General features: G+C 50.6%; 6 protein-coding genes across 6 annotated transcripts; 2 read left to right on the top strand and 4 right to left on the bottom strand.

Annotated features, from left to right (window-relative positions):
- Positions 1 to 1,837: 1,837 nt before the first annotated feature.
- Positions 1,838 to 2,536, bottom strand: CDV56_108236 (U2 snRNP complex subunit MSL1; the record flags this gene model as incomplete). Its single annotated transcript, XM_026761855.1, has 3 exons — positions 1,838 to 2,134; positions 2,192 to 2,405; positions 2,463 to 2,536. 3 exons carry the CDS (start codon positions 2,534 to 2,536, stop codon positions 1,838 to 1,840), a joined length of 585 nt encoding a protein of 194 aa, XP_026616877.1.
- A 342-nt stretch (positions 2,537 to 2,878) lies between these two features.
- CDV56_108191 (WD40 repeat domain-containing protein) lies at positions 2,879 to 4,169 on the top strand (the record flags this gene model as incomplete). Its single annotated transcript, XM_026761810.1, has 4 exons — positions 2,879 to 3,101; positions 3,171 to 3,757; positions 3,814 to 4,054; positions 4,129 to 4,169. 4 exons carry the CDS (start codon positions 2,879 to 2,881, stop codon positions 4,167 to 4,169), a joined length of 1,092 nt encoding a protein of 363 aa, XP_026616876.1.
- A 598-nt stretch (positions 4,170 to 4,767) lies between these two features.
- CDV56_108137 (lipase family protein) lies at positions 4,768 to 6,084 on the top strand (the record flags this gene model as incomplete). Its single annotated transcript, XM_026761756.1, has 2 exons — positions 4,768 to 5,046; positions 5,119 to 6,084. The coding sequence occupies 2 exons, from the start codon at positions 4,768 to 4,770 to the stop codon at positions 6,082 to 6,084; spliced, it is 1,245 nt and encodes a 414-aa protein (XP_026616875.1).
- Positions 6,085 to 6,670: 586 nt separating this feature from the next.
- CDV56_107992 (WW domain protein) lies at positions 6,671 to 10,422 on the bottom strand (the record flags this gene model as incomplete). The annotated part of the gene is made up of 3 exons (XM_026761611.1): positions 6,671 to 7,213; positions 7,273 to 7,879; positions 7,937 to 10,422. 3 exons carry the CDS (start codon positions 10,420 to 10,422, stop codon positions 6,671 to 6,673), a joined length of 3,636 nt encoding a protein of 1,211 aa, XP_026616874.1.
- A 1,101-nt stretch (positions 10,423 to 11,523) lies between these two features.
- On the bottom strand, positions 11,524 to 14,206 carry CDV56_107867 (uncharacterized protein; the record flags this gene model as incomplete). Its single annotated transcript, XM_026761486.1, has 4 exons — positions 11,524 to 11,940; positions 12,002 to 12,523; positions 12,860 to 13,436; positions 14,013 to 14,206. 4 exons carry the CDS (start codon positions 14,204 to 14,206, stop codon positions 11,524 to 11,526), a joined length of 1,710 nt encoding a protein of 569 aa, XP_026616873.1.
- Positions 14,207 to 17,844: 3,638 nt separating this feature from the next.
- On the bottom strand, positions 17,845 to 23,660 carry CDV56_107495 (ECM29 family proteasome component; the record flags this gene model as incomplete). Its single annotated transcript, XM_026761114.1, has 4 exons — positions 17,845 to 18,254; positions 18,310 to 18,389; positions 18,473 to 18,675; positions 18,732 to 23,660. 4 exons carry the CDS (start codon positions 23,658 to 23,660, stop codon positions 17,845 to 17,847), a joined length of 5,622 nt encoding a protein of 1,873 aa, XP_026616872.1.
- Positions 23,661 to 23,766: the final 106 nt, after the last annotated feature.

Genomic DNA, 23,766 nt, shown 5'->3' with positions numbered 1-23,766 from the left:
CTACTCTAACTCAACTCCGACTTTCAAATGACATAGTCTAGACGATATATCGAGTCCTGATCCCAATCTTCCCTGTCATTGGGTAAGTGTTATATAAAATTGAGCCTACAGAATCTCAAATGCAAGGGGGGACTTTGAAGTGTGCTGGATGTACCGGATCATGAAGGATGACTTTAGAAGAAATTAGTGTTAGATCTCGATTCCAGAATACCAATTGTTGTACTCCGTGTTCACAATCTAATTATCATCCTTGCAAGTAATTGTGTGGTTCAAAATTATTTTCCTCCTACTCCGCACACCAGATCACAATCTTCAAACCTGCTCGCTGCCCTCAATCCCCTTCTCTTCTTCCAGGATCGATGTTTTCACCACCTCAACATATCTTGCTGAAACTTAACCGCTGCTAATCACCTAGATACTGGATAGACACTAGAAGGAGCATCAGTACGGAGTACAGAGTACAGACTCTCTGCTTACCGTTCGGAAGCTTTCCGTATCCGGAGGTTGTGTTTTGGACTTTTGGGACGGGGACGGTCAAATGGATACTTGCCGCACAGCTGCCTAAGTACTTCTGCAAACAACAACGTACCATTGATCAATGCCAGCCCGGAGTTCTGAACGCGTCCTGGCCAACAGTGTCAACTGAGTCGGTGTACAGTACTTCTGCATTCTGCACCGCAACGCAAGAGCTTCTGCAATCGGTCTTTGTCGGCTACCGAGCACTCTACCTATTATCCAGCTTTACCTACACCGCGTCTCTGCTGGCCGCGCAGTCGAATGGCGTCTCCATCCAATCAGCCCACCCTTTCGGCCTTTCCCTCGCTAACTCCAGAGGAATTCACCAGCGCCTGTCGCGCCTTCCTGGATCGAGTTCATGATCTGGCCAACGATCCAGTTCATGTGGGTTGGTCCTCCGTGAGGCTTGTGCAAAAGGTAAGGATTTCTTCACTCTTGAGAGGTGCTCCTGCTCTTTTCGAGCGGTCGAGATGGGTACCCTGGACAGAAACTGTGAGGCTGGACTTTCTGATGTCATTTTCATCCTCTGCTTCGTCGACCATCTAGACTACTGGCGCTATTCTCAAAATTTCGCGAAGCTTTGAAAACATCACCGGCCAACACATTGACGACGTCCCTCCAGAACTGGGCGACTCTCAAGAACCAAATTTGTGCGAAGATGATCCTGTTCGTGGAGAATGTGCTCCTATGTACATCTGCACTATGATCTGACAGCCAACACCAGGAAGCTCTGATTCGTACATCCCAAACGAGTCCCGGATTACATGTAGATTATGATATCCTTCTGTCCCCCGTATACCGCGTCCCCGTCCTATATTTCCTGTTACGGCGTGATGGTCATCCACAGTCGCTAGAGATAGACGCTGTCTATCATCATCTGGTACCGGACCAGTACAGAAAGGAACTGCAAAGTGTGGGTGTCATGGGTGGCATTAGTGTTGGCGTAGGTGCATGTGCTTTTTTTTTTTTCTCGCATATCAGATCGTTGCGGGAGCTCACAGTCCGTAGTATCATCCCGAATCTGGTGCTCCGGCATTCTTCGTTCACCCTTGCAACACCGCAGATGCGATGATGCGTATCGCAGGGTGGCGAAAAATCAATCCCGAAACGTATCTCCTTATCTGGCTCGGGCTGGTGGGCAATTGCGTTGGTCTTCCTCTGCCATGTGAAATTTTCGCAACAACAGATACGCAAGAACCTTTTCCGGAGTCAAATCAGGTGGTTTTTGAAGCAAACGATGCTTCGAGAAGTCCTTTGGCGCCTCCTCCTCCTACTGATCCCTCTCTCTGAACCAGGGATAGCGGCAAGTGACCATGCGCTCTTAATCTTCATCTGACGAGGCTTCCATTGGCACGTCACTGTCCTCGTCCATCGGTGCCTCCTCTTCATCACTTTCTTCCTCACGCGGCCGCTTAGTTCCAAGAGCTGGCTGGGCCTCGCCGTTGACCTGCCCTGTGGGTTTTGGGGGTAGTGCTGTAGATCCAGGGGGCCCGCTGAAGATCGATTTCTGGAGGTCTGTGGAGGTACCTGCAGCTTGGGCAGCAGCAGCTGTGGAGACGTTGTAGGTCCCTCGTAGCCTGGCGATGACATCCGAGGTGCCCTTGGCATAGACAATTTTCTGAAAATACACCGTGTTAAGACCAATGGCAAGACCTTTGAACCAAAAACCACCTACCATTTCTTTCCCGAAGAAATCGAAGCCCTGTAACGCGCGCATAGCTTGCGTGCTAGCCTGGATATCCTTGAAAACAATATGCGCTTGACCGCGCATTTTCTCAGTTTTCATGGCCACGACGTCCAAGACTGTACCGTAGGTAGAGAAAAGAGTATAGAGCGATAACCGTAAGTCATACTTTCGAAGTTTGTCCGGGAGATTGGTACAGTAAAGCCTGGTTTTCTGTCAGACAGCTCCAATTAGCAAAAGGACCACAGGCAGCGAGACTGACGTTTGGTTCGGTAGACCAGCAGGCACAGATTTGTTCTGATTGCCGCCGCGTACGGAGGCCACTCTTGCGGACATGGTTCAAAGAGACAGGGATCTGACCGAATTACTGAGTCTTAATGAGGGGAGGCGTGCGAAAAATTCGAGGAGCTTATGTAGTGAGCTACTGTCGAACGCGTTCCAATAATGCATGAACACCATTCGCCCATCTTTTGCCGTGTGGACGTACTCAGCTCCTTAATCATGTGATGCGTTACCTAATCGCTCAGCCCGCTCCATCGGTCATCTCTCTCCCAACTCCACCAGTTATCCCGCATGACGATTCAAGGTAGTTGCTCCCCCTAACTACCCCGTACCTCACTTCAAATAATCATCGTTTTCGCACGACAGTAGAGAGCTCCTCCTGTCGTTTGTACTGCCATGTCTGCACCTGAGGTCCATCATTTGTTTCACAGTCCAATTGCGGATCACTCCTTCTCAAGTGATAAGAGCACCTTGGCCGTTGCAAGGGAGAACAATGTGGAGCTCTATCAGCGAGCCGGCAGCAAGTTCTCCTTGACCGATGAACTCAAGGGACACGAAAAGACAGTGACAAGTGTTGATATTGCTCCCAATAGTGGCCGCATCGTTACTTGCTCCCAAGGTACCCCATCCTTCACAGATCCGCATCCATCCTGACCCTAGCACCAGCTGACCGACCCCTCGCGTACAGATCGTAACGCTTATGTTTGGGAACAAACTCCGACGGGTTGGAAGCCGACCCTAGTTCTTCTCCGGATTAACAGAGCTGCAACTTTTGTGCGTTGGTCCCCATCAGAGCAGAAATTCGCCGTTGGCTCGGGAGCCCGCGTCATTGCCGTCTGCTACTTCGAAGAGGAGAACGACTGGTGGATTTCAAAGCACCTGAAGAAGCCCATACGGAGCACCATCACCACTCTCGCGTGGCACCCAAACTCCGTTCTGCTGGCTGCGGGTTCGACGGACTCTCACGCACGGGTTTTCTCCAGTTTCATCAAGGGTATCGACACTCGCCCGGAGCCAAGTGCTTGGGGAGAACGTCTTCCGTTCAACACAATCTGCGGGGAGTTTCTTAACGACTCGGCTGGATGGATTCATGGCGTATGCTTCTCCCCAAGTGGAAACGCTCTGGCCTTCACTGGTCATGACAGCAGTGTCACTGTTGTTTACCCCAGTGGCCCCGAACAACCTCCTCGGGCCATGTTGAACATCACTACTCGCCTCTTACCGTTCAATAGCCTGATATGGAACGGGGAAAATGAGATCATTGCCGCCGGCCATGTGAGTTCTAATGACCATTGTAGTAGTGAGGAGTCTATCATGCTGACCGTCACTAGGATTGCGAGCCATTCCGCTTCAGAGGTGATGAGAGCGGGTGGAAGTTGGCAGGTACTATCGAGAGCAAGACGGGAGCCGGAGCCGGCAGTGTGCGGGAGGAGTCAGCCCTCAATATGTTCCGCCAGATGGATCTCAAGGGACAGACTCATGCGGACACACAACTTAAGACGATCCATCAGAACACCATCAACACGATCAGGGTGTATGAAGAGGCGGGCGGTGCGGTCCACCAATTTAGCAGTAAGTCCTACAAGCTCTATTATCAGGCACTGCCGCCTTATCGGAGAAGGGTGTCACTAACGGTTGCGTGCTAGCGAGTGGAGTTGATGGTCGTGTCGTGGTCTGGACCATCTAGATGTCCGTCCACGCCTACCATGCTTCTTCAGCAACGTAGCCGACGTTGTCCTGAAATGTCTATCCTGGAGTCTGGCACTCAAATAATTGGATATAGACTCAGTTGAACAAGTTTGATATCAATGAGCAATCCCCAATGCATACCTCCAGGGGTACTGCAACCACAGTAGACAACTGATATCAATAGGCATTTCAACCTGCAAGAAACATCTTGAAATATTCAAGAAGCATTATACAGCTACTGGAAAGTGTACATAAAAAACTGTATATCTTCCTCTCCACATTGTTATCGTTGTTTTGTATTTTGTAATAGCCCAGAGAAGCAGAGACCGGCCATCAGGGTGTACCGAAGTGATCATTGGTGTTGTACCGCAATCCGTACGTCATCGGACTGCTACACTAGCACGATTCGGGCAGCGGAGACATGTGGACATGGACCTGAGTCACCTGACTACCCCAGATTCTCCAACGTCACAATAGCACGTCACGAGCTCCATTTCCACTATCGTCCTGAAAGGCCAAGGTTTGAGCAAGGGCCGGTTCCGCTGTTGCTACAGCAGACAATCAACGATGTTCTCTAGCCCAGGAGACTGAGACTCATGGTATGGGGCGCTTCTTCAATCATGCTTCACAAGTATTGCCTGTTCTGTCTCACTATTATCGCCAGCCTCTCCGGTCTCTTCGTTGTGAGCGTGGATGGCGCAATATTCGGCAGGGACGACGAAGGCCAACACCAGATATCTGAGGAACTTTTTGGCTCACTAGAAGAGCTCGCACGTATCGTCGATGTCTCGTACTGTGTTGGAACCACTGAAGTTCGGAAGCCATTCGAGTGTCTCAGTCGTTGTAGCGAATTCCAGGGCTTCGAACTGGTCACCGTATGTTAAGGGTCCCTCAATTACTTGTTTTCTTCCTATTTAAGCATGATAATAAGCGCTTATCGTCTCCAGACATGGAATACCGGCCCTTTCCTCTCCGATTCCTGTGGCTACATAGCCCTATCTCATGAACCATCCCCGAAACGCATCATCGTTGCCTTTCGCGGTACTTACTCGATCGCCAACACGATCATCGATCTATCTGCCTATCCTCAGGCCTATGTACCGTATCATCCCGAGAATGGAAAAGAGTCTGCCCTTTTACAATGTCTGAACTGCACCGTCCATGCAGGTTTTTTGACCTCTTGGAGCAACACTCGCGCCATAGTACTCAAGCACGTGTCTGCGGCAAGGGCCCGGTATCCGGATTACGACTTGATCTTGGTCGGTCACTCGCTTGGTGGCGCCGTCGCCGCACTCGCCGGTGTCGAAATGCAGCTACGCGGGTGGGATCCACAAGTCACCACGTTCGGAGAGCCAAGGATCGGAAACAAGGCACTTGTCGGATTTCTGGATCGAATCTTCGATCTGGATGGCTTGAGGGAAGGAAAGGGAGCTGATGCCCGGGACCCAAGATTTCGAAGAGTCACACATGTCAACGATCCGGTGCCCCTACTCCCACTGCAGGAATGGGGCTATGAGATGCACGCGGGGGAGATATTTATCGCTAAAGCGGAGCTTCCACCGTTACCCCATGACATCAAAATATGCCAAGGCGACAGCGATGCTCGATGCATTGCAGGGACGGATGAAGCTGTAGGGCTGATGCTGAAGGAGTTTGATGATATCATTTTGGACAAGCAACCCCTATCGAAACGAGTCGAATCACCCCATCAGGCTGTTTTGAAAGATGGAAATTCTGACAGTAGTGCAAATGCTGTCGTTGCTGATCATAAGCAACCACAGACGCCATTCAGCCTCCCTTGGCATCTCATTTCCTCCAGATACCGGCTGTGGGAGCTATTCTTTGCACATCGCGACTATTTCTGGCGGCTTGGGCTTTGTGTACCAGGTGGTGACCCAACTGGCAAGAGATAGTGTCTGAGAATATTCAAGACCAGGGCATCATGATCACATGGTTTTGGTGGTTCACATTCTCTGATTGAAACGATAGCGGTTCGACGGATGATCTTTTTTTTTTTTTTTTCCCCACTTGCTTCTTTATCAGCGCGACAGTAACGATTTGAACAAGATAATGCATTTTGCCTATCACTTTCGAACGAAAATCCGTCTGAAGCTAGCCAGGCGAAATCTTGCGATATCATATCATTTTGCGGATGTGGAGAGATGCTGCTTTGAGGATGAATCTAGCTCCCATTGGCTCGCGTAATGGGCCAGGCATGCTCAACGTTGGTTGTCTGCGTGAAGTCACTGAGGGATGAAAAGAACCCAAAAAAGAACACATGACTGTTTCAAAAATGACTTAAGACAATCTAAGCTCGTCGCTATGAACACATGGTATATATCAAAGAATGGGCCAAACAACGATGAGATTGACGAGAAATAAAAGTCATGCATCATCACATAACACAGAATGAAGTGAGAAAAAAAAAAGAAAAGAAGGAAAAAATAAAAAAAAACCCCAAATAACGCTTGCGACAGGGCATCCTGTGTCGAACCGATATCATTTCCCATGCTCCAGGCTTGGGACGATGACGGGCCCATACTTGACCACATTCCCATAGGTGCCGTCACCCTGAACCATAAAATCGACAGCGAGATTGAGCTTGCCGCTGCCATTGGCCATGTTCTGGCCGTACATGGTGCTCACGACCTCGGGGTCGTAGGCGACAATGGCCACGTAGTTGCGCCGACCCATAAGTTTACGATATTCGCGCGTTTGGCCCGTGACATCCGTCTGGAAGATCTCCATCATGTCTTCCTTGGTATCTGTGGGTTGCGACGGGGTGGAGCGGTGGCCGTTCGCGGGAATGTATAGGGGCTTGCGGCTGCTGTGAAGGAGCTTGATGATGTACGAGGGGGGAGGGCTGTTGACAACAGCTGAGGAGATGATCTGGTACATGGTCTTGTGGTCTTGCGGGTGAGCTGGGTCGTGCACTAGTCCCGCACCGCAGACGTTGACGGCACCGGAAAGGAAGGTCATTCGCAGGGACTTCTGGTGGGCGATGCCTTGAAGTGTGCGAATGAGATACGTCCGTTCGAGATCCTGTAATGCCAAATTAGCATCTCAGGTATGGAGCATTACAGTCGACTCGATTCACAGACCTTGGATTCATGCGTCCACTGATCCCGCAATTCATCGAGCAGATCAAACTCCCCAAAGGGACTCAGTATTCCACCCATGAGACCAGACTTACCCACAGCTCGCTTGACCGAGTCGAAACCAGAACCGACCATATCTTTGGCGCCAACCACGCTGGCTACAGAGCTCGTGACTTTGCCCAGCACGTTGTACGCCCCGGTGACGGCCCTCTTCCCCGTGGCAACAGTATGTGCGATGTGCTCGGCAGTCTCCAGCCGGGGGTAGATGACGGGGACCGACAGCATCCATATACAGTGCTGCACCGAAGGAGGCAGCATGGCGACCTTGGGGAAAATGCCCTGATAGGTCGGTCCAGCTATGACTTGGTGCGGGTTTCGCTCCGACCTACAGTCGGGGCCAACGACGACAACTGCTGGTCCTAAATACTTGACGAAATGCCAACCCGTCCCCGTGATGGTGAAAAGATCTATGTCGGTGCTGACATTTCGCAAGATGTCCAGCGTCGTATGGTGTTGGAAGAGCAGATACATTTCAATACCGATTCGCCCGATGTTCTTGAACATGTTTGAAAATTGCATATGCTCAGGGTACGACCCGAACCCATCAAAGCTGATAACATCAGTTGCTACTCCTTCAGCAGAGGACAAGGTGAGGGGTAAAACTCACATATCATGGTCATCAATCTGGCAGACGTACGGAATCTGAGCAAACGACTCCCTCAGATAAGGCTGGTCAAAATGGCTGGTATAGTAATGGAAATAAGCATGAGAAACATCCTCCTCATGCGCTGCCGTCCACGGGGCATTTTTGCGAGCCTCTTTTCCACTGATCGCAAGCCACTGCTTCAGGGACGGAACTTCCTTCCACATTCGATCTGCGTAAATCTGGCCGCCAGAGCACAGCTGCGCATGGAAGCCCCCGATCTCGTTATGTTTCTGCATGATGTCCTTCCACATGAAACCGACTCCTCCCAGACGGGACCTCTCATTTGCATTCACGTTGAGTGAAAAGTCGTTACCGGAAGTGGCGACGAAGCGCCAGTTCGTCTCGTACCGGCCAGCCACCAGGAACTCGTACCGAGTGCAGCCCAGATGCGACGTAATGGCATACGTCCACTTGGCGGGACCAGACTCCTCCATCCGCACGTCAATCTCGTACTTGTAAAACGTCCAGCGCTGGTGCACGGCAATGCTCATTGGCTTGAGCTGCCGGGGATTGGGCGACAGATCGACGCTCTGATGGATGTGGATGGTCGGCGGCTGGGCAGCGTCGGTGACCAGCAGAATAGAGCCGAGCCAGATACCGCGCTCGAGATCCATGTTCGTGTACCGGAGATAGGGCCCGAAGTAGACACCGTTGGTTGGAGCAACTTTGTACAGGTCAACTCCACTGCTTGGAGGGGGCCCGCTGAAACCAGCCACAACGGGTGATTGCAGACTCTCATAGCCGGGCGCTAGACCAGGCGTAAGAGGTATGCCGGGAGACGCCAGTGGCTTTCCGAAAGCCGAAAGGCCGGGGGAGGCAAGAGGATGACTACTATACACGCTGCCGACCGGTGACAGCGGAGTTTCGTTCAGGTTCAAAGGAGTCGGTCCCTTGGGGAATTCCCACTGGGTCGACTGAGTTGGAAGGTGAATATAATAGTACTGTCCCGAATTAGGGTCTAGATGAGCTATCCATCCTTCTGGGAGCGGCGGTGGAGAGGCTGGAGGAACTGTCGATGAGCTGGGCAAGGAAGCGACTTGTGCATTCTGCACAGGAGTGGGCTGGCGTCCGGCCGAAGTGCCATTCTGTGGTGATACACCTGCCGGGGACTGCTGCCGGTGTTCATTGGCAAAAGCGGGATGATCCTGAGGCGAGACTGCAGGCGCTGCAGGCGCAGCAGCAGCACCATTGGTAGGAGCCATGGTCGCTGGATGGCCCGTTGCGGGAGCTGGCTGGCCCATCGAAGCCGACAAACGTTGCTTTTCACTTGGATAGCCTTGGGGAGCGGCGGGTCCAGATACACTCGAGTACGCAGGGGGAGGCGAGGAACTAATACGCATCCTTTCAAGGTCTTGCTCCAGTGCGTTGGGCGGAATCCTCGGCGCCTGTTGGCCTTGAGCAGCGGCATGAGGCGGTGTCGTGACAGGTTGAGGCGGCGGAGGATGATAAGAGCTCGCCGGTGGATTCGGTGATCCCACGACCTCGGCGCCTTGGTAAACTGTGGGCGGACCATGTGGTTGAGTCCCCGGCTGCTCTGTTGGAGTCCACGGCCGCTGAGCGGGAAGCTGGTGCTGCTGGGTTCTAGGTAGCTGACCGACGTATGGTTCTGCTCTTCGCTGGGCGGCAGCACTTTGCGCATGCAATCCTGCCAGTGTCGAGGTGCCCGCAATGCCGGAAGCTGCATAGCGGGCCTCAATATCAGATTCAGGTTGTTGGCCAGGGCCAACGATAGGAGTTTCCGGGGGTGGAGGCGATCCCCGCTGGGCACGGGTTGTCGAATTGGATGCGGTTGAGCTGATTCGATTGATTGTGCTGCTAGGAGGCTGTAGACTCTGCGACGCCGCTGGCCTCGTAGAGACTCCAGATGGAGTCGAGGGTTGAGGCGGCGGCCAATACTGCTGCTGGTAGTCCGGATATGCATTACTTCCCTCCCGCTGGATACCGTCTGACGGTGGGGCCGAAGGCGCCGGTACGCGCTGATATTTCCGGGCAAACAAGGCTTCTCTGTCTGGCGCATCTGGACCCGGCGATTCTGGTAATGGTTTGGGAGCGGTATTGCCCCGTCTTTCGGCCAATGTAGCGGGCTTGGGCTCGCGACCGTCCCGCGGCCGGAGAGCTGCCGGGTACTCCGAGGGTCTCGTTGCGCTTGAGCCTGCCGGCATCGAGGACAAGTTGTTTACTGATGAGACAGGGGACGCATGTCGTCCATATTCAATAGTCGTCGGACTTGACCCGGTGGAACCAGACGAGCTGCGCATCTGGGCCAGTCTGGGCCGGTCATCAGGGTATGGAAGCGGCGCAGAGCCCTGGGATGCTGGTGAAGGTGTATCTCTTTTGCTGATGCGTAACGGCTCAACCACAGGAGACTCTGCCGGTGCTCGATTCGAGGAATTGAGAAACAGTTCTCCCTCAGAAGGATTACCCTGATGGGTACTGCCGGGGTTCATGGCAGCGATAGATCGACAATGCTCAGTCTCGTGTCAGTGACTGGAATATGACAAGTTAGAAAGAAGGGCAACGACAACGGAGTGCAGGAAAGGAGAAAAGGAATGAGAAGCCAGAATAGCTTTTTTTCTTACCGATTGCGACCGTGGATGGGAGTAGGTGTGGGCTGAAATCACGCTGCCTGGTGGCGCAGAGGTGTGAGAGAGAGAGAGAGAGAGAGAGAGACCGATGAGGGGTAACAACAGCAGGCAGTGGGATGCGGGGGAAAGAGAGAAGAGGTATTATTCAGGCAGCTCACTTTGAGACGAGGAAGAGAAATGAAGATATGAAGAAGGAGACGATGCTCCGTACGTCTTGTAGAATTATCAACGACCGCCCCAACTGCTTTCAGGCTTTGTCTGATGCTTTCTGGTCATCTCGTAACTATGCTGGGTGCTAGTCGTGGAGTAGCCGCCGGACAAGACATTTAGAGTGCCAAAACCCGCTTGGGTTCGCTGTTATTGGCTTGCACAACAAAATCGTCCGACTCGGCAGCGTCCAATGACTGTGTCGAGATGTCTTGGATATCTGCGATTTGTGTCTGGATGACTGAAGAGCACAAGGTATGGCACCGAATTTTTCTGCAAGCGCCAATGTTGGGTAGCGCGTGCAACAATCGATCACAGCTAAGTCTGAAGACCTTGCATAGGACCAAGAAGCAATAGCAGAAGCTATACCATTGGTGCTCGGATAAACTTGTACCATTCAGGCGCCTAGGTGCTGATGATGGGAGTATCCGTGGTTACCAGAGTACGGCTCTCAGATAGTCTAGAGCTTGGAAGAAGGGAAAGGTCATCTCTGGATCGGCCCGCTGCGAGCCTATCCACGGATTCTGTGTGAAGTCTCTCTCAATCCTCACTCGTATCATGACCAGCATATATCATACAAAACCACAAGGCACAGCTCTTCAGCCCCCTATATATGCGGTAAATTCCCAGCACCATGTCCCTTTGCAACCCGATACATATAAAATCATGTTCTCATGCTCAATCGTGTAACAGTCACCCCGACAAAACCATAAAGAAAAGGGGTATCATCCAAATAAATCCATCATCACTGTCGTGTCACCCGAAAGTCACCAGAGGCAGACCGTGTTCAGCAAGAACCTCGATCCAGTCAGCACTCCCCGGATGGCCGACGCCCCGGGATTGCTGCATCTGTCGCTCATATACCACCTGAAGTAGATACCGGATGGTTGTTGCATTGCGACCGATCTCTTGCGCCTCTAATCTGGAGAGCATCTCCAATGCCATCACTTTGAGATCACTGGAGGGGGTGACGGATCCCGCCAGGAAGACAGGAAAGGTCACAGAGCGCCAGCCATTCGCTTTGCTTTGCGCCATCACAGATTCTGCGACGCTGAAGACTGCAGCAGCATGGTGGCGGACTTCTTCTTGAGGCGCAGCTCCGGGCCCGAAACGCTGCCCAGGCCACAGACTGGTGTAGGAGACGAGGAGCGAGGTATGGTATAGCAGAGAGGACTTCCACCGAGCGGTCAGTATCATGGGGGCTCAAGAGGATCAAAGTGACAAAGCAACTAACCTGCCAGAGGATTTCTTGTAGAAATAGTGGTAAGCTCCCTTGTGCCCGGGCAAGAAACTGAGCTTCTGGCGAGTTCCACAACTGCCATAACGCTTCGCGCCACTCGCAAACATCCCTTTGACGTTGGTCCTGATGGGAACATGGAAAGGGCAGGTTGATTCTGCGTGACTCCGCTGCAAGGAATCCGAGTCTTGCAGCGAGCTTGAAAGTATCATGGTATAGCCCTAATACAATTGAGGAGTTCCCGTCTTCAAGAGAGACACTGCGATAGCTTTCAATATGCGTAGGCTGTTGGAAAGCACCAAGCCCAGGGAACAAATCTGGATTTGCCATCGCTTCCTGGACAAAAGCCCCAGTCCCCGCTCCGCTTAGAAGAGCGTATAGATCAACGCTGCAAATCCACCAGACTAGGTGCGGGTATGGCTCGGATCCGAACGTTGAGCGCCTCAGAGCCGATATGTGGAGTAATCGAGAGATGTGGTGAGACCATAGGCTTGAGCCATCGAGCTCAGCTGCCGCAAGCTACGTACTTGGAGTGTAAGTGGACGTCGCATAGCACATCCGACCCGCGCGGATTTGATGGAAAAGACGGGGGAAACCAACCTCGTACGCCAAAAGCAAGAAATGTGTCAGGAAAAGGCCATCTGATAATAGGTCTCTGTCGCTCCGGATACTGTTTTGGAGTGATAGAAATGCCTGGTGATAGTAATGCAGAGCGTCTACACTGTGGCTACCACTTTTTCGGTCGAGACTGAGGGCGGAAATTGCCATCATTGCATGGAAGAGCTATGGGTCGTGCCGTTAGGAAAAAAAAAAAAAAAGGGTTGATCTTGTATGCTAGGGAATGGCAAATCTTACAGGGGGAAAGTTTGTGGCTTCACGGTCGAAGACATCGGTGTCTAATAAACTTCCACCCGCAAAGTTGAATATTCCTCCGGCTGGGACGAGTTGCATCCACACCACATCACGAAAATGGCCGAGAAGAATCGCATCTAGACTCTCCTGTTCCAACATGTCCAGAACTGGGTCGTCATCTGCGGCATTCTGAGATGTCGCGGTGGCGGCGGAAAGAGAAGACTCGCGCAAGTCGGATGTGGGTGAACGGCTTGGACTCAGATACTGAGAAGACGATGATCGTTTAGTGTCCTTGAATTGTTTCAGGATGACCGTGTTGGAATCTTCAAGCTCCGGATCGTTTGCAAATTGGTCAGTCTCGGTGCTTCCGGACAAGGGACTTGAGACTGTATCTCCGAGTCCTTCTTCAGACGCGTTCTCAATGTACTCTGGAAGATGCGTAAAACTCTCTGGAATGACGATGACGTGATATGTGCCAGGTCTCGATGTTTCTGCCCTCCTCTCCCGCTCTTCATCCGATGTGAGCAGTGAAAAAGGGGGTAGGAGATCATCCGTCGCGAAATCGCTCGAGGCGCTCTTGCTTTGTGAACATGCGTTTGCTGCTATTTGACATGGCCGGGTTAGTGGATCGCCATCATATCTCGGGGGAAAACAGAAAGCAAAGGTGTCTCACGATCCCAAACCGTATTGCCTGCGGTTCTGATATCCAACATCCGTTCTATGACTCGGCGTGTGTCATCGCGAAAAGATAGGCGAGGTCGATAGTCACAGATGTGACCCAATCTCGAACATTGCTAAGTATATAGGAGTCAGACTGCATTCCCAGAGAGGATAATTCAAGAGCCAAGTTGCATTTACATTGCACTGCGGATGACCTTCGTCGCACTTGACTGTAGACCAGTTACTAAAGTCCAATCCAATCAAAAGGTCAACCTGTCCCGAATATGCCAGATGGGACGGCGCAATGTGAGGAGGCTTAGACTAACCTTTGCGACTCTAATCCAATTCAAGACATACAAGTCAGTAAATTCCATGTACCCCGCAGGCAAGTTCAAAGATGAAAGAGCTGGCTCACTCTACATGTCCTAGAGGGAAGCAAGTGTGATATCAGCACACCGCCCGCTCAAAGCGAGGACTCTTGACCGGAAAGACCTACCAGCACCCTGTACGAGACCGCGGAGGAAATCGCGAACGTGGTCTGGGCAGTGGAATTTGCTCGGTCATGGAGGGATCAAAGCTGGGGTTGGATGTTGTACGATCGTCCTTTGGAGCAATGATGGGTAGCACGAGAGCGCGCTTCCGTGAAGGAGCGCTGTTCTTGGGCGGCATCCCTAACTTGGAGGCTGTCATTGGGATGAGGTCTTCGTGTCCTGGACTCATCTCATCAGGACTGCGCTCTTAAACGAGGAAGGTAAAGGATAGGCCATCTCACAGGGTTGCAATTGGAGGTGGGGTGTGCTTCAGGCGCCAATAATGACGAGAGGATGATGAGGCAGATGAAGCGACAGTAGTGATTGCTAGTTACTTTGATGGTAACAAGAGGTGTTTGAGGAGTGAATGAAGTCAATCGAACTCGGAGCAAGAGCATGTAAGATTAGAGAACGATGATAGATGTAAAGTAAATAAAGGCATGGTTAGTAGTAGTATATACTTGTTTTTTCCCCCCCCCCCTCTTAAAAGCAGAAGCATGGCGAATGGGAAGTTGATAAGATGCATCTGTCTCTACGCGAAGAAGAGTCAGATCGGACGTAGCATGATACCTAATTGTCATCATTGAGGCAACTAGGGATGTCGGACGAACATTCAGCAGAGCCAGCATGATATCTCAGAATTTAGGTACTTAGCTAGTCAAGATAGACGCAGGCCAGAACCGGAGGTCCGTTTAGTTTGTGCCCACGGTGGCGGATCTGAGAAAGGTATCCGCATGCAAATAATACAGCTCCGAAAGACCAAAGGAGGATTGTTTTTCTTCCCTAGTGATATATTAATATTATTATTCTTCTTTTTTATTCTGATTGATTGATTGATTTATTTTGTTTTTTTATGATTTTTTAATATTCATGACCAGCTATGATAGATTGCGTATCTAATATCCTATGATCGAGTAATCAGCAAGCAAATCCGATCGATGGAGAAAGAAGAGAGATGGATGATTTGGATTGGAACTGCATATGCCGAGTGCCAACCATGTGGAAAATGGTCTTAGTAGGTACTAGTAGTATTACTAGGTAGTTATAGGTCATGCAACAATACTAAATTTGATTTCCATTATTCTCAGGTATCAAATTCAGTAGGGTAAGACTGAGGAATGCAGGACCTCTAAACCCTGGACCTCTTAAGATTAGGTCCGGGCCATAAAGTGCATTATTGAATGCCAGCACATAGTGCACTTTTAGCCACACTCTACAGAGAAGATACCTAGATAGTAGTAAATACAGCCTACAGTGATACAGTGATACACTGTTTTGCTAAGAAATTATAGATACTATGTACCTTAGACTGCAAGCCCGCGACTGGTTTATATCTGTTTATTCCAAGATAGAGTCACTTGGAAATATTTAAGACTCAAAAGAATGCATGTAATAGCTTAGGTTCATGGGCTATGTATTATTAATACATCTTGCTTGTGAAGCAAGTACATGGATTAGATTTCTGAATAATACTTACTTTGAAGTATGGAGTACTCCTGAGGTAAGACCCCATAGTAAGAAATCATAGGTATGCACCTTGAGTTTTCTTAGCTCTACTAGATTCTAAGTGACAAAAAAGAAGTACATTAGGTGCGATGCAATTAGAACATAGACGACTATGGTACCTGAAATGCTGGCTTATGCTCCCCACTTGTTCCCTAGTCTCCTCTACCCAGAATCCCAAATGATCCTGAATCCAGCCAACACCAAATTCTTGGATCCGCTCGCCAATTGCGCAGTCACTGGCAGAATGCTCCTGTACTTTGTCTGCTGGTGGCGATATCTTAGAATCCACTTCTGTGGCTTGTATGGTCACGCAGTCAGTGCGAGCTGGGAAAATCATGTTCCAGACTTGCAGACTGCCTTGCATCACAGATCTCTTACTATACTGCACTGCACGCAAGGCACGGTCATGAGGTATCCCAATAGCACTCGTTGAAAAGAACTTCAAGCTTCCAAGGTGATCGGTGAGTCCGAGTCCGAACTCCAAATGACAAACAGCCGATGAATAGTAGGCAGTACTAGGTACCCAAGTCCTTAGTCCAGAAATCGGAGGCTCAATTCATAGACAGTTTCTACCCCTCCATGGCCTCCAGCTTTTCCTCCCCAGGGTTCGGACTAGGCAGTTCTGTATGAAACGAAAGGGATCAAGGTTCTTATTTTGGCAATGATTCGCTTATTCTCACCAGATTCGACCATAGTCTCATCTCATCTCACTCCTAGTCCAAGCACGTTATGGCCGTTATCTCATAAGGCTGGCTGAAAAGTGGAAGACAGATGGGGTTTCGGGCGATTTCCTGGTTTCCGGACTCTGCGCTCGGTGCATCCCCAATAAAGCGTTCTGCAGCATTGTCAGCTAGTCAGGTCGGGTATAGTGTCAGCGCTAGAGAAAGTTCGTCCATGGATTGGAGCAGATTTTGATTGGCGGGTAAAAAAGTATTGGTTTGCTGTGCTTTTAGCTTGAGTGCATTTTAACCAGGATGTTCTAGTACCCAGTACGGAGTACCTTAGTATCAATGATGTAGGTACCCACCACTGTACCCAGCATCAAGATATCTCATGGAAAGAGTACTGATTCTGGATGCTGCTATGGATTGTCACTGAGGATGGCTCTCATAGTAGCCATTCTTATTCCTCGAATCTATCTCCTACTCGATCAGACCATGAAGTAAGGAACCTTCTCATATGATGCGAGTAGCGACCACACCTACCTCGCTTAATTCTTAGTACTATACGCAGGCCTCGCAGACCTCCTGACTTCTCGGATCCGAACAATAAACCAGGAATCAATAGTTCAATGAGGCCTGGATACACCATCTATCCGTCATCCCCTCCAGGGCCGATTCGACACCACGTATCACTGTCAAGGCCGACCTTCTCCGGGGAGATGGCAATGTCCAATGAATGGTCTAGATCCGAACTACAAAGCGGTGATATAATCTGTTGACAGAGAGATACTACTACTAGTACTTCGGAATGAGGACTAAAATAGTCTCATTCCCCAACGAGACTGGCCTCGGCCGGTCTGGATCCTCAAACTTGGTCCCTGTTCCTTTCGGCCCGTGCCCAACGGATGGGTAAAATAAGCACCCCAGGCCCGCCAATCATAGTCCGCAAGTGTCATTTCTGAATTCTGGCCAAACTCTAATGGGCCACGCTAGGACATGTCCGCAGTCCGCAACCTGCACCGTTACCCTACTTTCCATTTTCTCGATAACTACTCCGTATTCAGTCTGCAATAGTAATGATTATTATCTACTGGATATCCTAATACAATGAGTGATGGGTGACATATGCGGAGTTGTCCATTTCTTCGGCTCCGCAACGGACAACGCTACGAAGCCCCGAGCAATTGCTGAACGAATTATGTAGTATCATCATGTCATGTGTCTGTTGGTTAGATCCTGACCTCTGATCTGAGCCTCTAAGCCCCAAGCCTCTGAACAATAGTGCAAATCTTCGTTGCCTCTTTGGTGGGTCATGTAGTCATTCCTTGATTTTCGACTGTACAATCTGTTCTGACTCCTAACTGATGTTCTCTCTCTAAATGCAAAGGTCAAGTGATGCGCCGTGCCTGGGCGGCTTTTCATCATATCAAACCTGATTGGCCGTCTGCATCTCCGTCCCGGGTCCGGGCGTACCGACTGTATGGATAAGAAGGGAGATCGCCTGAATATCAATGCATGGCAAATGGGTCTGGCAACTGGGCCTGGCAGCGTGATAAGGTACCGTACCGAGGCTTTTCGCCTCCTCCATTTGGGACAACCCACGCACGCTTCTCCGCATTCTCTTCTTGTCTCACCGCGAGACTGCAAGGTTACCCAATACCTGGTTGAGAATTTGTTGTACCGGCCCCGATCTTTCGCCGTCTCTCCAGGTCTTGAAAGATTCCTGCAGTGCTTGACTGACTTCTAGCCCCATCTGCTGGCACGCCGTAACATACGCGGCTGCCGCCCGTGCGCGCTCCATCCGGATGGTTTCGATGGACATGTCTATCTTGCGACAAAGCATTTCTTGCGCGAGCACCACCAATGGCCCCTGCAATTCGCCTACTTCAGGCTTCTGACCTTTGCCTGCAATTGCCCATTTCTCAAATCTCTGGAATAACTTGCCCAATTCCTCGTAAAGGCTAACCTGCACTTTCCTCGTTCCATGCATCACAGCTTTGTCAATGAGTGGGATCATTTCTTCGAGATAATGCTTGATTGCTGTCATCCGTATTAGCAACTCCTGCCCGAAAAATGATAGACTGTGTGTACCAACCTCCTGCTGCTGCGGCGGACGGTTCAAGACATTCAAAGAGACACCTCACACAGGCCGCGAGTGTATCCTCTAAGGTTTGTCTGTTTGAGAGTCAGACATCGATTCGATGAGCTAGAAGAGCCTAGAAAAGACTGAGAAGAGGGAGCAAGACTTGTACACGTACTTGGATTTTTGACCGCTGCCAGAATCAATGTCCATGGAGTCCGTATCAGCGTCCGTAACTTCGTCCAGTATTCGAGACACAATGCTCAGCGCATCGGGCATAAAATCCACGTCTTTGCGCGCGCGAGCGACCCCGCCTAGAGCTACGAGGCCATGCGGACGATATGTCGGATTGTTGCGCTTCGCCTCTCTAATCGCAATAACCTGACCCAGCCATTTAGCATCGTAGGAAGTACACGGTACGCAAGGGTGAGTCTTACCTTCATCGAGTCACTAAGCTGCTTATTCTCTTGCCACAACTTTTGAGCTTGGCTTGCGAACTTCACGAACGCCTTGAGCACAACCTCTTTCCCGTCCCACGTCTTTCCCGCCAGTGCCTTTTCCAGCACGGGCCATAGTGATTGACCTGTGGCGAGATCGAGATCGGCGTCTAGCAACATGATGGCGTTTGCAATACCAAGGGCTGACGTGTGCTTGATGGCCCACCGCGGGGAATCCAGGTTCTCCGCAGCGAGGCTGGCAATCTCCTTGATATAAAGCGAAACAGCCCGGGTGCCGCCCACGTTATCTTGCCAGGTATTATCGAAGACCTCCCGCACATGAGTATCCGTGTCATACTTTGAAATGAAGACAAAAGGCAGCGTCGCAGCAGCAAACGCCATGAACCGGTCGTTGGACAGCTTGGACGTAGAATGTAAAATTTCTGCCGAGATGACTCTTTCGTTGGCATCCTCCGCCGCCAGATATAGATTCTTGGCATGATTAATGGTTTTCAAGACTTGATCGTCCGTAGCCAAGCGCATGAGATAGCCAATAGATGTGCAATAGGATGCGCTGACGGTTTCATTCCGATCAGTGACATGTTTGCTCAGCAGCTGAATGAACCGATCCGCATACGGACGGAAAAGCATTGGCCTCATGCTGAGAAGCACAAGGACACGGCTGCAGCCCACTTTCGATGGAAGTCCAACTGCAGAGCGAAGAACGCCTTCGAGCCTGGGTGCAAATTCCTTCATGCTGGCCTCGTCCAGCATGTCAATCAGGTATCGTTCGATCACTTCCATCATTGGTGAGGTGCGGACACTAGATAACCTCATCTTATCGATTTCCTGGCCCGTTAACCCGTACTTGTCCGCATTGAGATGAACATAATTGACCGCTTGAGGCTCCAACGAGCTCAGCGAATTGAGGAACTGTTCGATTATGCGAGGAACAAATGCTCGTAATGGACCGCTGGGACTCTTCTTTATCATCTGAACCAGAGCCCCAATCGCAAATCCTTGAACCTCTTGCACACTGGACTCCATGCCCTTATCGCTCAGCAGAAATGGAATGGCACTTGCTAGCATGGTATTCGCTCGTCTTGTTTCCAGATCACTCGTCTCTAAGGTACGGACGATTGCATTGGTGAGAGTCTGACAGAGCTTGAGCGCCGCCGCTCTGACTGATTCCTTGATATCATCCAAGAGCTTGAAGGCTTTCGTGAAGATATCATCCAGGTACTTTGCGTACTTTTCCGGTTGCCGTCCCTGCATCAAGTCTGCGATCGCAGCACAGCTTGCCTGACGAACGCGCCATTCCCGGCCCGCCAGCATGCTTGTCAGCAAATCATCCATGATCTCATCAAAATGAGCATTGATTACCACGGTTGGGTCCTTGACTAATGCTGTCCATATGGCATTCATGGATCTTTGCACGTTCGGATTGGGATCAAATCGGTAGCGGAACAGCTTCGGGTAGATCTTGGTATTCTTCGCCAGATATCCGTTGACACTCGAATCGGAGAAGATAGTGCTGATGCCCAACTTGCTGAAAGCGGCACGGTTAGTCCAAAGCGCGTTGTTAGAGGCTAACGACATGAACCGGTACACCAGTGCTGGGTCACCAGCCTCAGATGCGAGATTCATAATATCTTTGTACGTATTAATTGACGACCCCTCTCCAGTAGGGAGAGCACCAGGTTCGAAAAGCTCGGTATTTCCGTGGACTTTGCCTCCTCCGAGGTTAGACTTATTCGCTGTAAAGGAGTCGACCAAATCTCGCACAAGGTCGTCTTTAAGGGATTGATCGCCCATCTCGTAGACAAGGCCCAACCCTTGTGCTCCAGTCTCCTGCACAACTTCATCACGATCCCCGAGTATGCCTGTGAACGTGGCCTGGCATTTGCGTAAACGATCTCGTATCTCGGCCAGATGTCCGCAGTTTTTGATCAGACACAACAGCCATATAGCGGACGACTTTCTTAGCGAAGGTTTTGATGCGCTGCAGTCCGCTATGATCTTGTCGCTCATCTCAGAGAGCACTTTCCTCGAAATTGTTATGTGCGGAACCTCCTCGTCGACGTCAAATTGCCGGAGCAGTGACTTCGAATTCCAACCGACCGCGGCACTACTCAATGCGTCACCGACAGTAAAGTGAATCTCGGGGCTTCGGATCTCCTGCAGTTCATAAAGAGAAGCGAGCAGCTCTTTAAAGAGCACGTGTTCAGTGCTTGATCTCGCAAAGGTCAAGGCTAGAAGGCCCAGGGCGGTGATGGCGGTATCGGTCTCAGATTTTGCGTCTTGAGTTAGTTTCTCCTTGATTTGCTTCCAATCGGCATCAGAGAGCATTGCTGGCGACAGAATCCCCGAGAGACTGAGTTGTCCCAGTGCCACTTGTGCGGAGCGTCGGAGGAGAGAGTCGCGAGAGTTCTCCACCAGGTCAAATACTGTGCTTGTGAATTGTTCCACCTGTTCCTTGGAGGCTCTATGGAGCGCCTTGCGGAATGCAAGCCTGCTCAGTGTATAAGCTAGGGCAAGGATTGCGCCCCGTATCTTCAGCATAGCTTCTCCGATCGCCGTTTTCCACGTGGATACAGAATCTAACAGATCCGAAAGCAGTGCTCGGATATCGGCATCAGGAAACGCAGGGTGAGATGCTAGAATCCCAAGTGCTTGCGCAGCCTTGTTCTGTATTTCCTGATCATTGCTGCTTACAGAGGCTTTCAGTGAGAGCGTTTGCGGAACCATAGTCCCAACTGTTTCATTTGACGCCAGCGAGCAGATGTTGACAAAGTGCTCTCCACACTGATGTAGGCCCAGTCGTTTGTCACTCGTAAGACCGGTCAAGGCGCTTCTTAGGAATAATAAAATGGCTTCCTTGTCCGACGACTGCATGTACAGTTTCAATCCCCGTCGGGCTCCCTCATCAGACGTAAGAAGTACGTCGAGTTTGACATCCCAATCTTGCTCAATTTCCATGGTGTTTCCGGATGCCGAGAGAGACTCCCAGAGGAGAATGTTGCGAAGAAATGCGATAGCAACAGGCAGAGCGGTCCTGTATGGCCCGGACAAAACCTCGGGCGCGGACAGAGCTGGCGCCACTGCACTTCCGGTTGATGCTGGGGAGCCAAGTAGAAAGCGCGTTGCGTCGGAAAACGTTGGGAAGCTGTACCAAGCCTGGTCCGTTTCATCTGTTGCTGCTGATGCGAACCATTTTTTGTCCTTGCTAGGATTGAGCAGCCGGTACCAATAAGGATGTAAGCCCTTCTTCCCTTCTTCTGCAACTTCTTGATTCCGATCCAATCCACGCGCAATAGCCATGAGGTCAATCCAGCGAGCCACAACGTCACTATATGATAAGAATCGGTTGGAAAAACGGACGGCGGCATATTGCGATCCGCGAACGACCTTGAACCCAGTGATGGGATCTTCGTCCCCGGGTTGATTACCCATCTGATGAACGAGGAAAGGACGGATTTGCTCTTGGAACTCCTTATTCCATCGATTCACGGAAGAATTCAAAATACTCCCCAGGGCCTGCTCAATGCTCACAAATATCTGAGGGCTCGAGTCGTCGGAGCTCAAGGACGTGAACAGCCATTTGATCAGATCAAAATCAGAAAACTGGGCCTGGTCATCCTGCACTTGAAAATCGACTTTGGGAACAAGTATACCAATGCTCTCATAGGCAAGACCTCTGAGACTCAAATCTGACGCGGGAAGCCTTTGGCCGCTGGCTCCAGGGCTGGGCCAACCCTGAGATTGGATGAAGTCCCTCAACCCTGCTATGACCTTTGGCGCCATCAACTTGAGATCAGAAGGAGATCCCATCCGCACCACCCAAGTTGTGAATGTGAAGATCTGGGTTCTCAGTTTCGAGGCTTGTAGGCCTTGGGAAGACCTTGCTTTGTCTGAGAGGAGACCTTCCTCAATCAATCGAATTACTCGTTGCGTGTCCTTCGTAGCTAAAATCGACTTTCCCAAGAAAACCAGGATCTTCAACTGTACGGGAGGCCGGGCCGGCTGGGCACCATCCGCCGTACCGGCCCCAAAATAGAGGCTATACAGTTTCTGCACGACATCAGGATTTTCTAGGTCAGGAATAAATCGCTTCAGAATTTCTTCACCGAGGTCAGAGACACGAGAGTTTGCATCTGCAGAGGCGATAAGAGCGGGCATGAATCGCTCCGAGTCCGTGAAAGCTCCGCTAGTGAGGAACCTCAAAGCTGTTACTTTCGTCTCGGTAAGGTTGAGTCCTCCATTCGAAGCAGGGTTCCATGTCTCATCTGCAGAAAGGCCTTTGTTCAGAAATGTGTACTCGGCAGGTGATAGCCCAGGACATGTCGTTGTATCCTTTTCTGCAGGATACAAGAGAAGTAACTTCTCGAACCACGAAGACAAAAAATTCGTATCCTTATCAGAAAGACCAAGCTTTGGCTTCAACTGTGCATCCTCTTCACTGCCCTTTGGAGGTAGCTTGAGCAAAGGCAGAAGCCGCAAGACAAGATTGAAGATAATGGCAGCTTGATTAGTCGCTGCTCCGATCTCAGAAATTCCCTGGAGCAGAGGGAGTAAGATCTCAATTCTCGCGTTGGCACCCAAACGATCAATGCCTTGTTGAAGGTAAAGCAAATCAAAATGTCTGATCAGTTGAGACTTCTGGTCTTTGAACTGCTTGAGTAGAGCTGCCACGGGCAGCTGGATGGACGGTGCTCGAACTCTCGTATTGACATGTTGGCACACCGTAATGACCTTGCTGCGGACTGCGTGGCTCTCGGAACCTAGCTTCAGTAACAACGGAGCCAGATATGTGTTGAGAAGCCCTTCGAGTTTCTCATCTGTATCTGCAAGTGCGATTCTCAGTTCAACCTTTGATATTAAACTCAGCTCGCGAGCCTCGGAACTCGCTGACGTGGCATCGGAAGCCATAACAAAATCAGACGGGGAAAAAAAGATGCTCAATGTGGTGCATGGACAATGTGAAAGATGATAAAAGGTGAGCCACCATATCAGAAGCTATTCTTAAATAAAAAAT

The sequence above is a fragment of the Aspergillus thermomutatus genome (assembly GCF_002237265.1).
Source record: "Aspergillus thermomutatus strain HMR AF 39 chromosome Unknown NODE_33, whole genome shotgun sequence".
Classification (NCBI taxonomy): Eukaryota; Fungi; Ascomycota; class Eurotiomycetes; order Eurotiales; family Aspergillaceae; genus Aspergillus; species Aspergillus thermomutatus.
The sequence above is the reverse complement of the archived record's forward strand: the minus strand, read 5'-3'. Positions and strand labels throughout refer to the sequence as shown.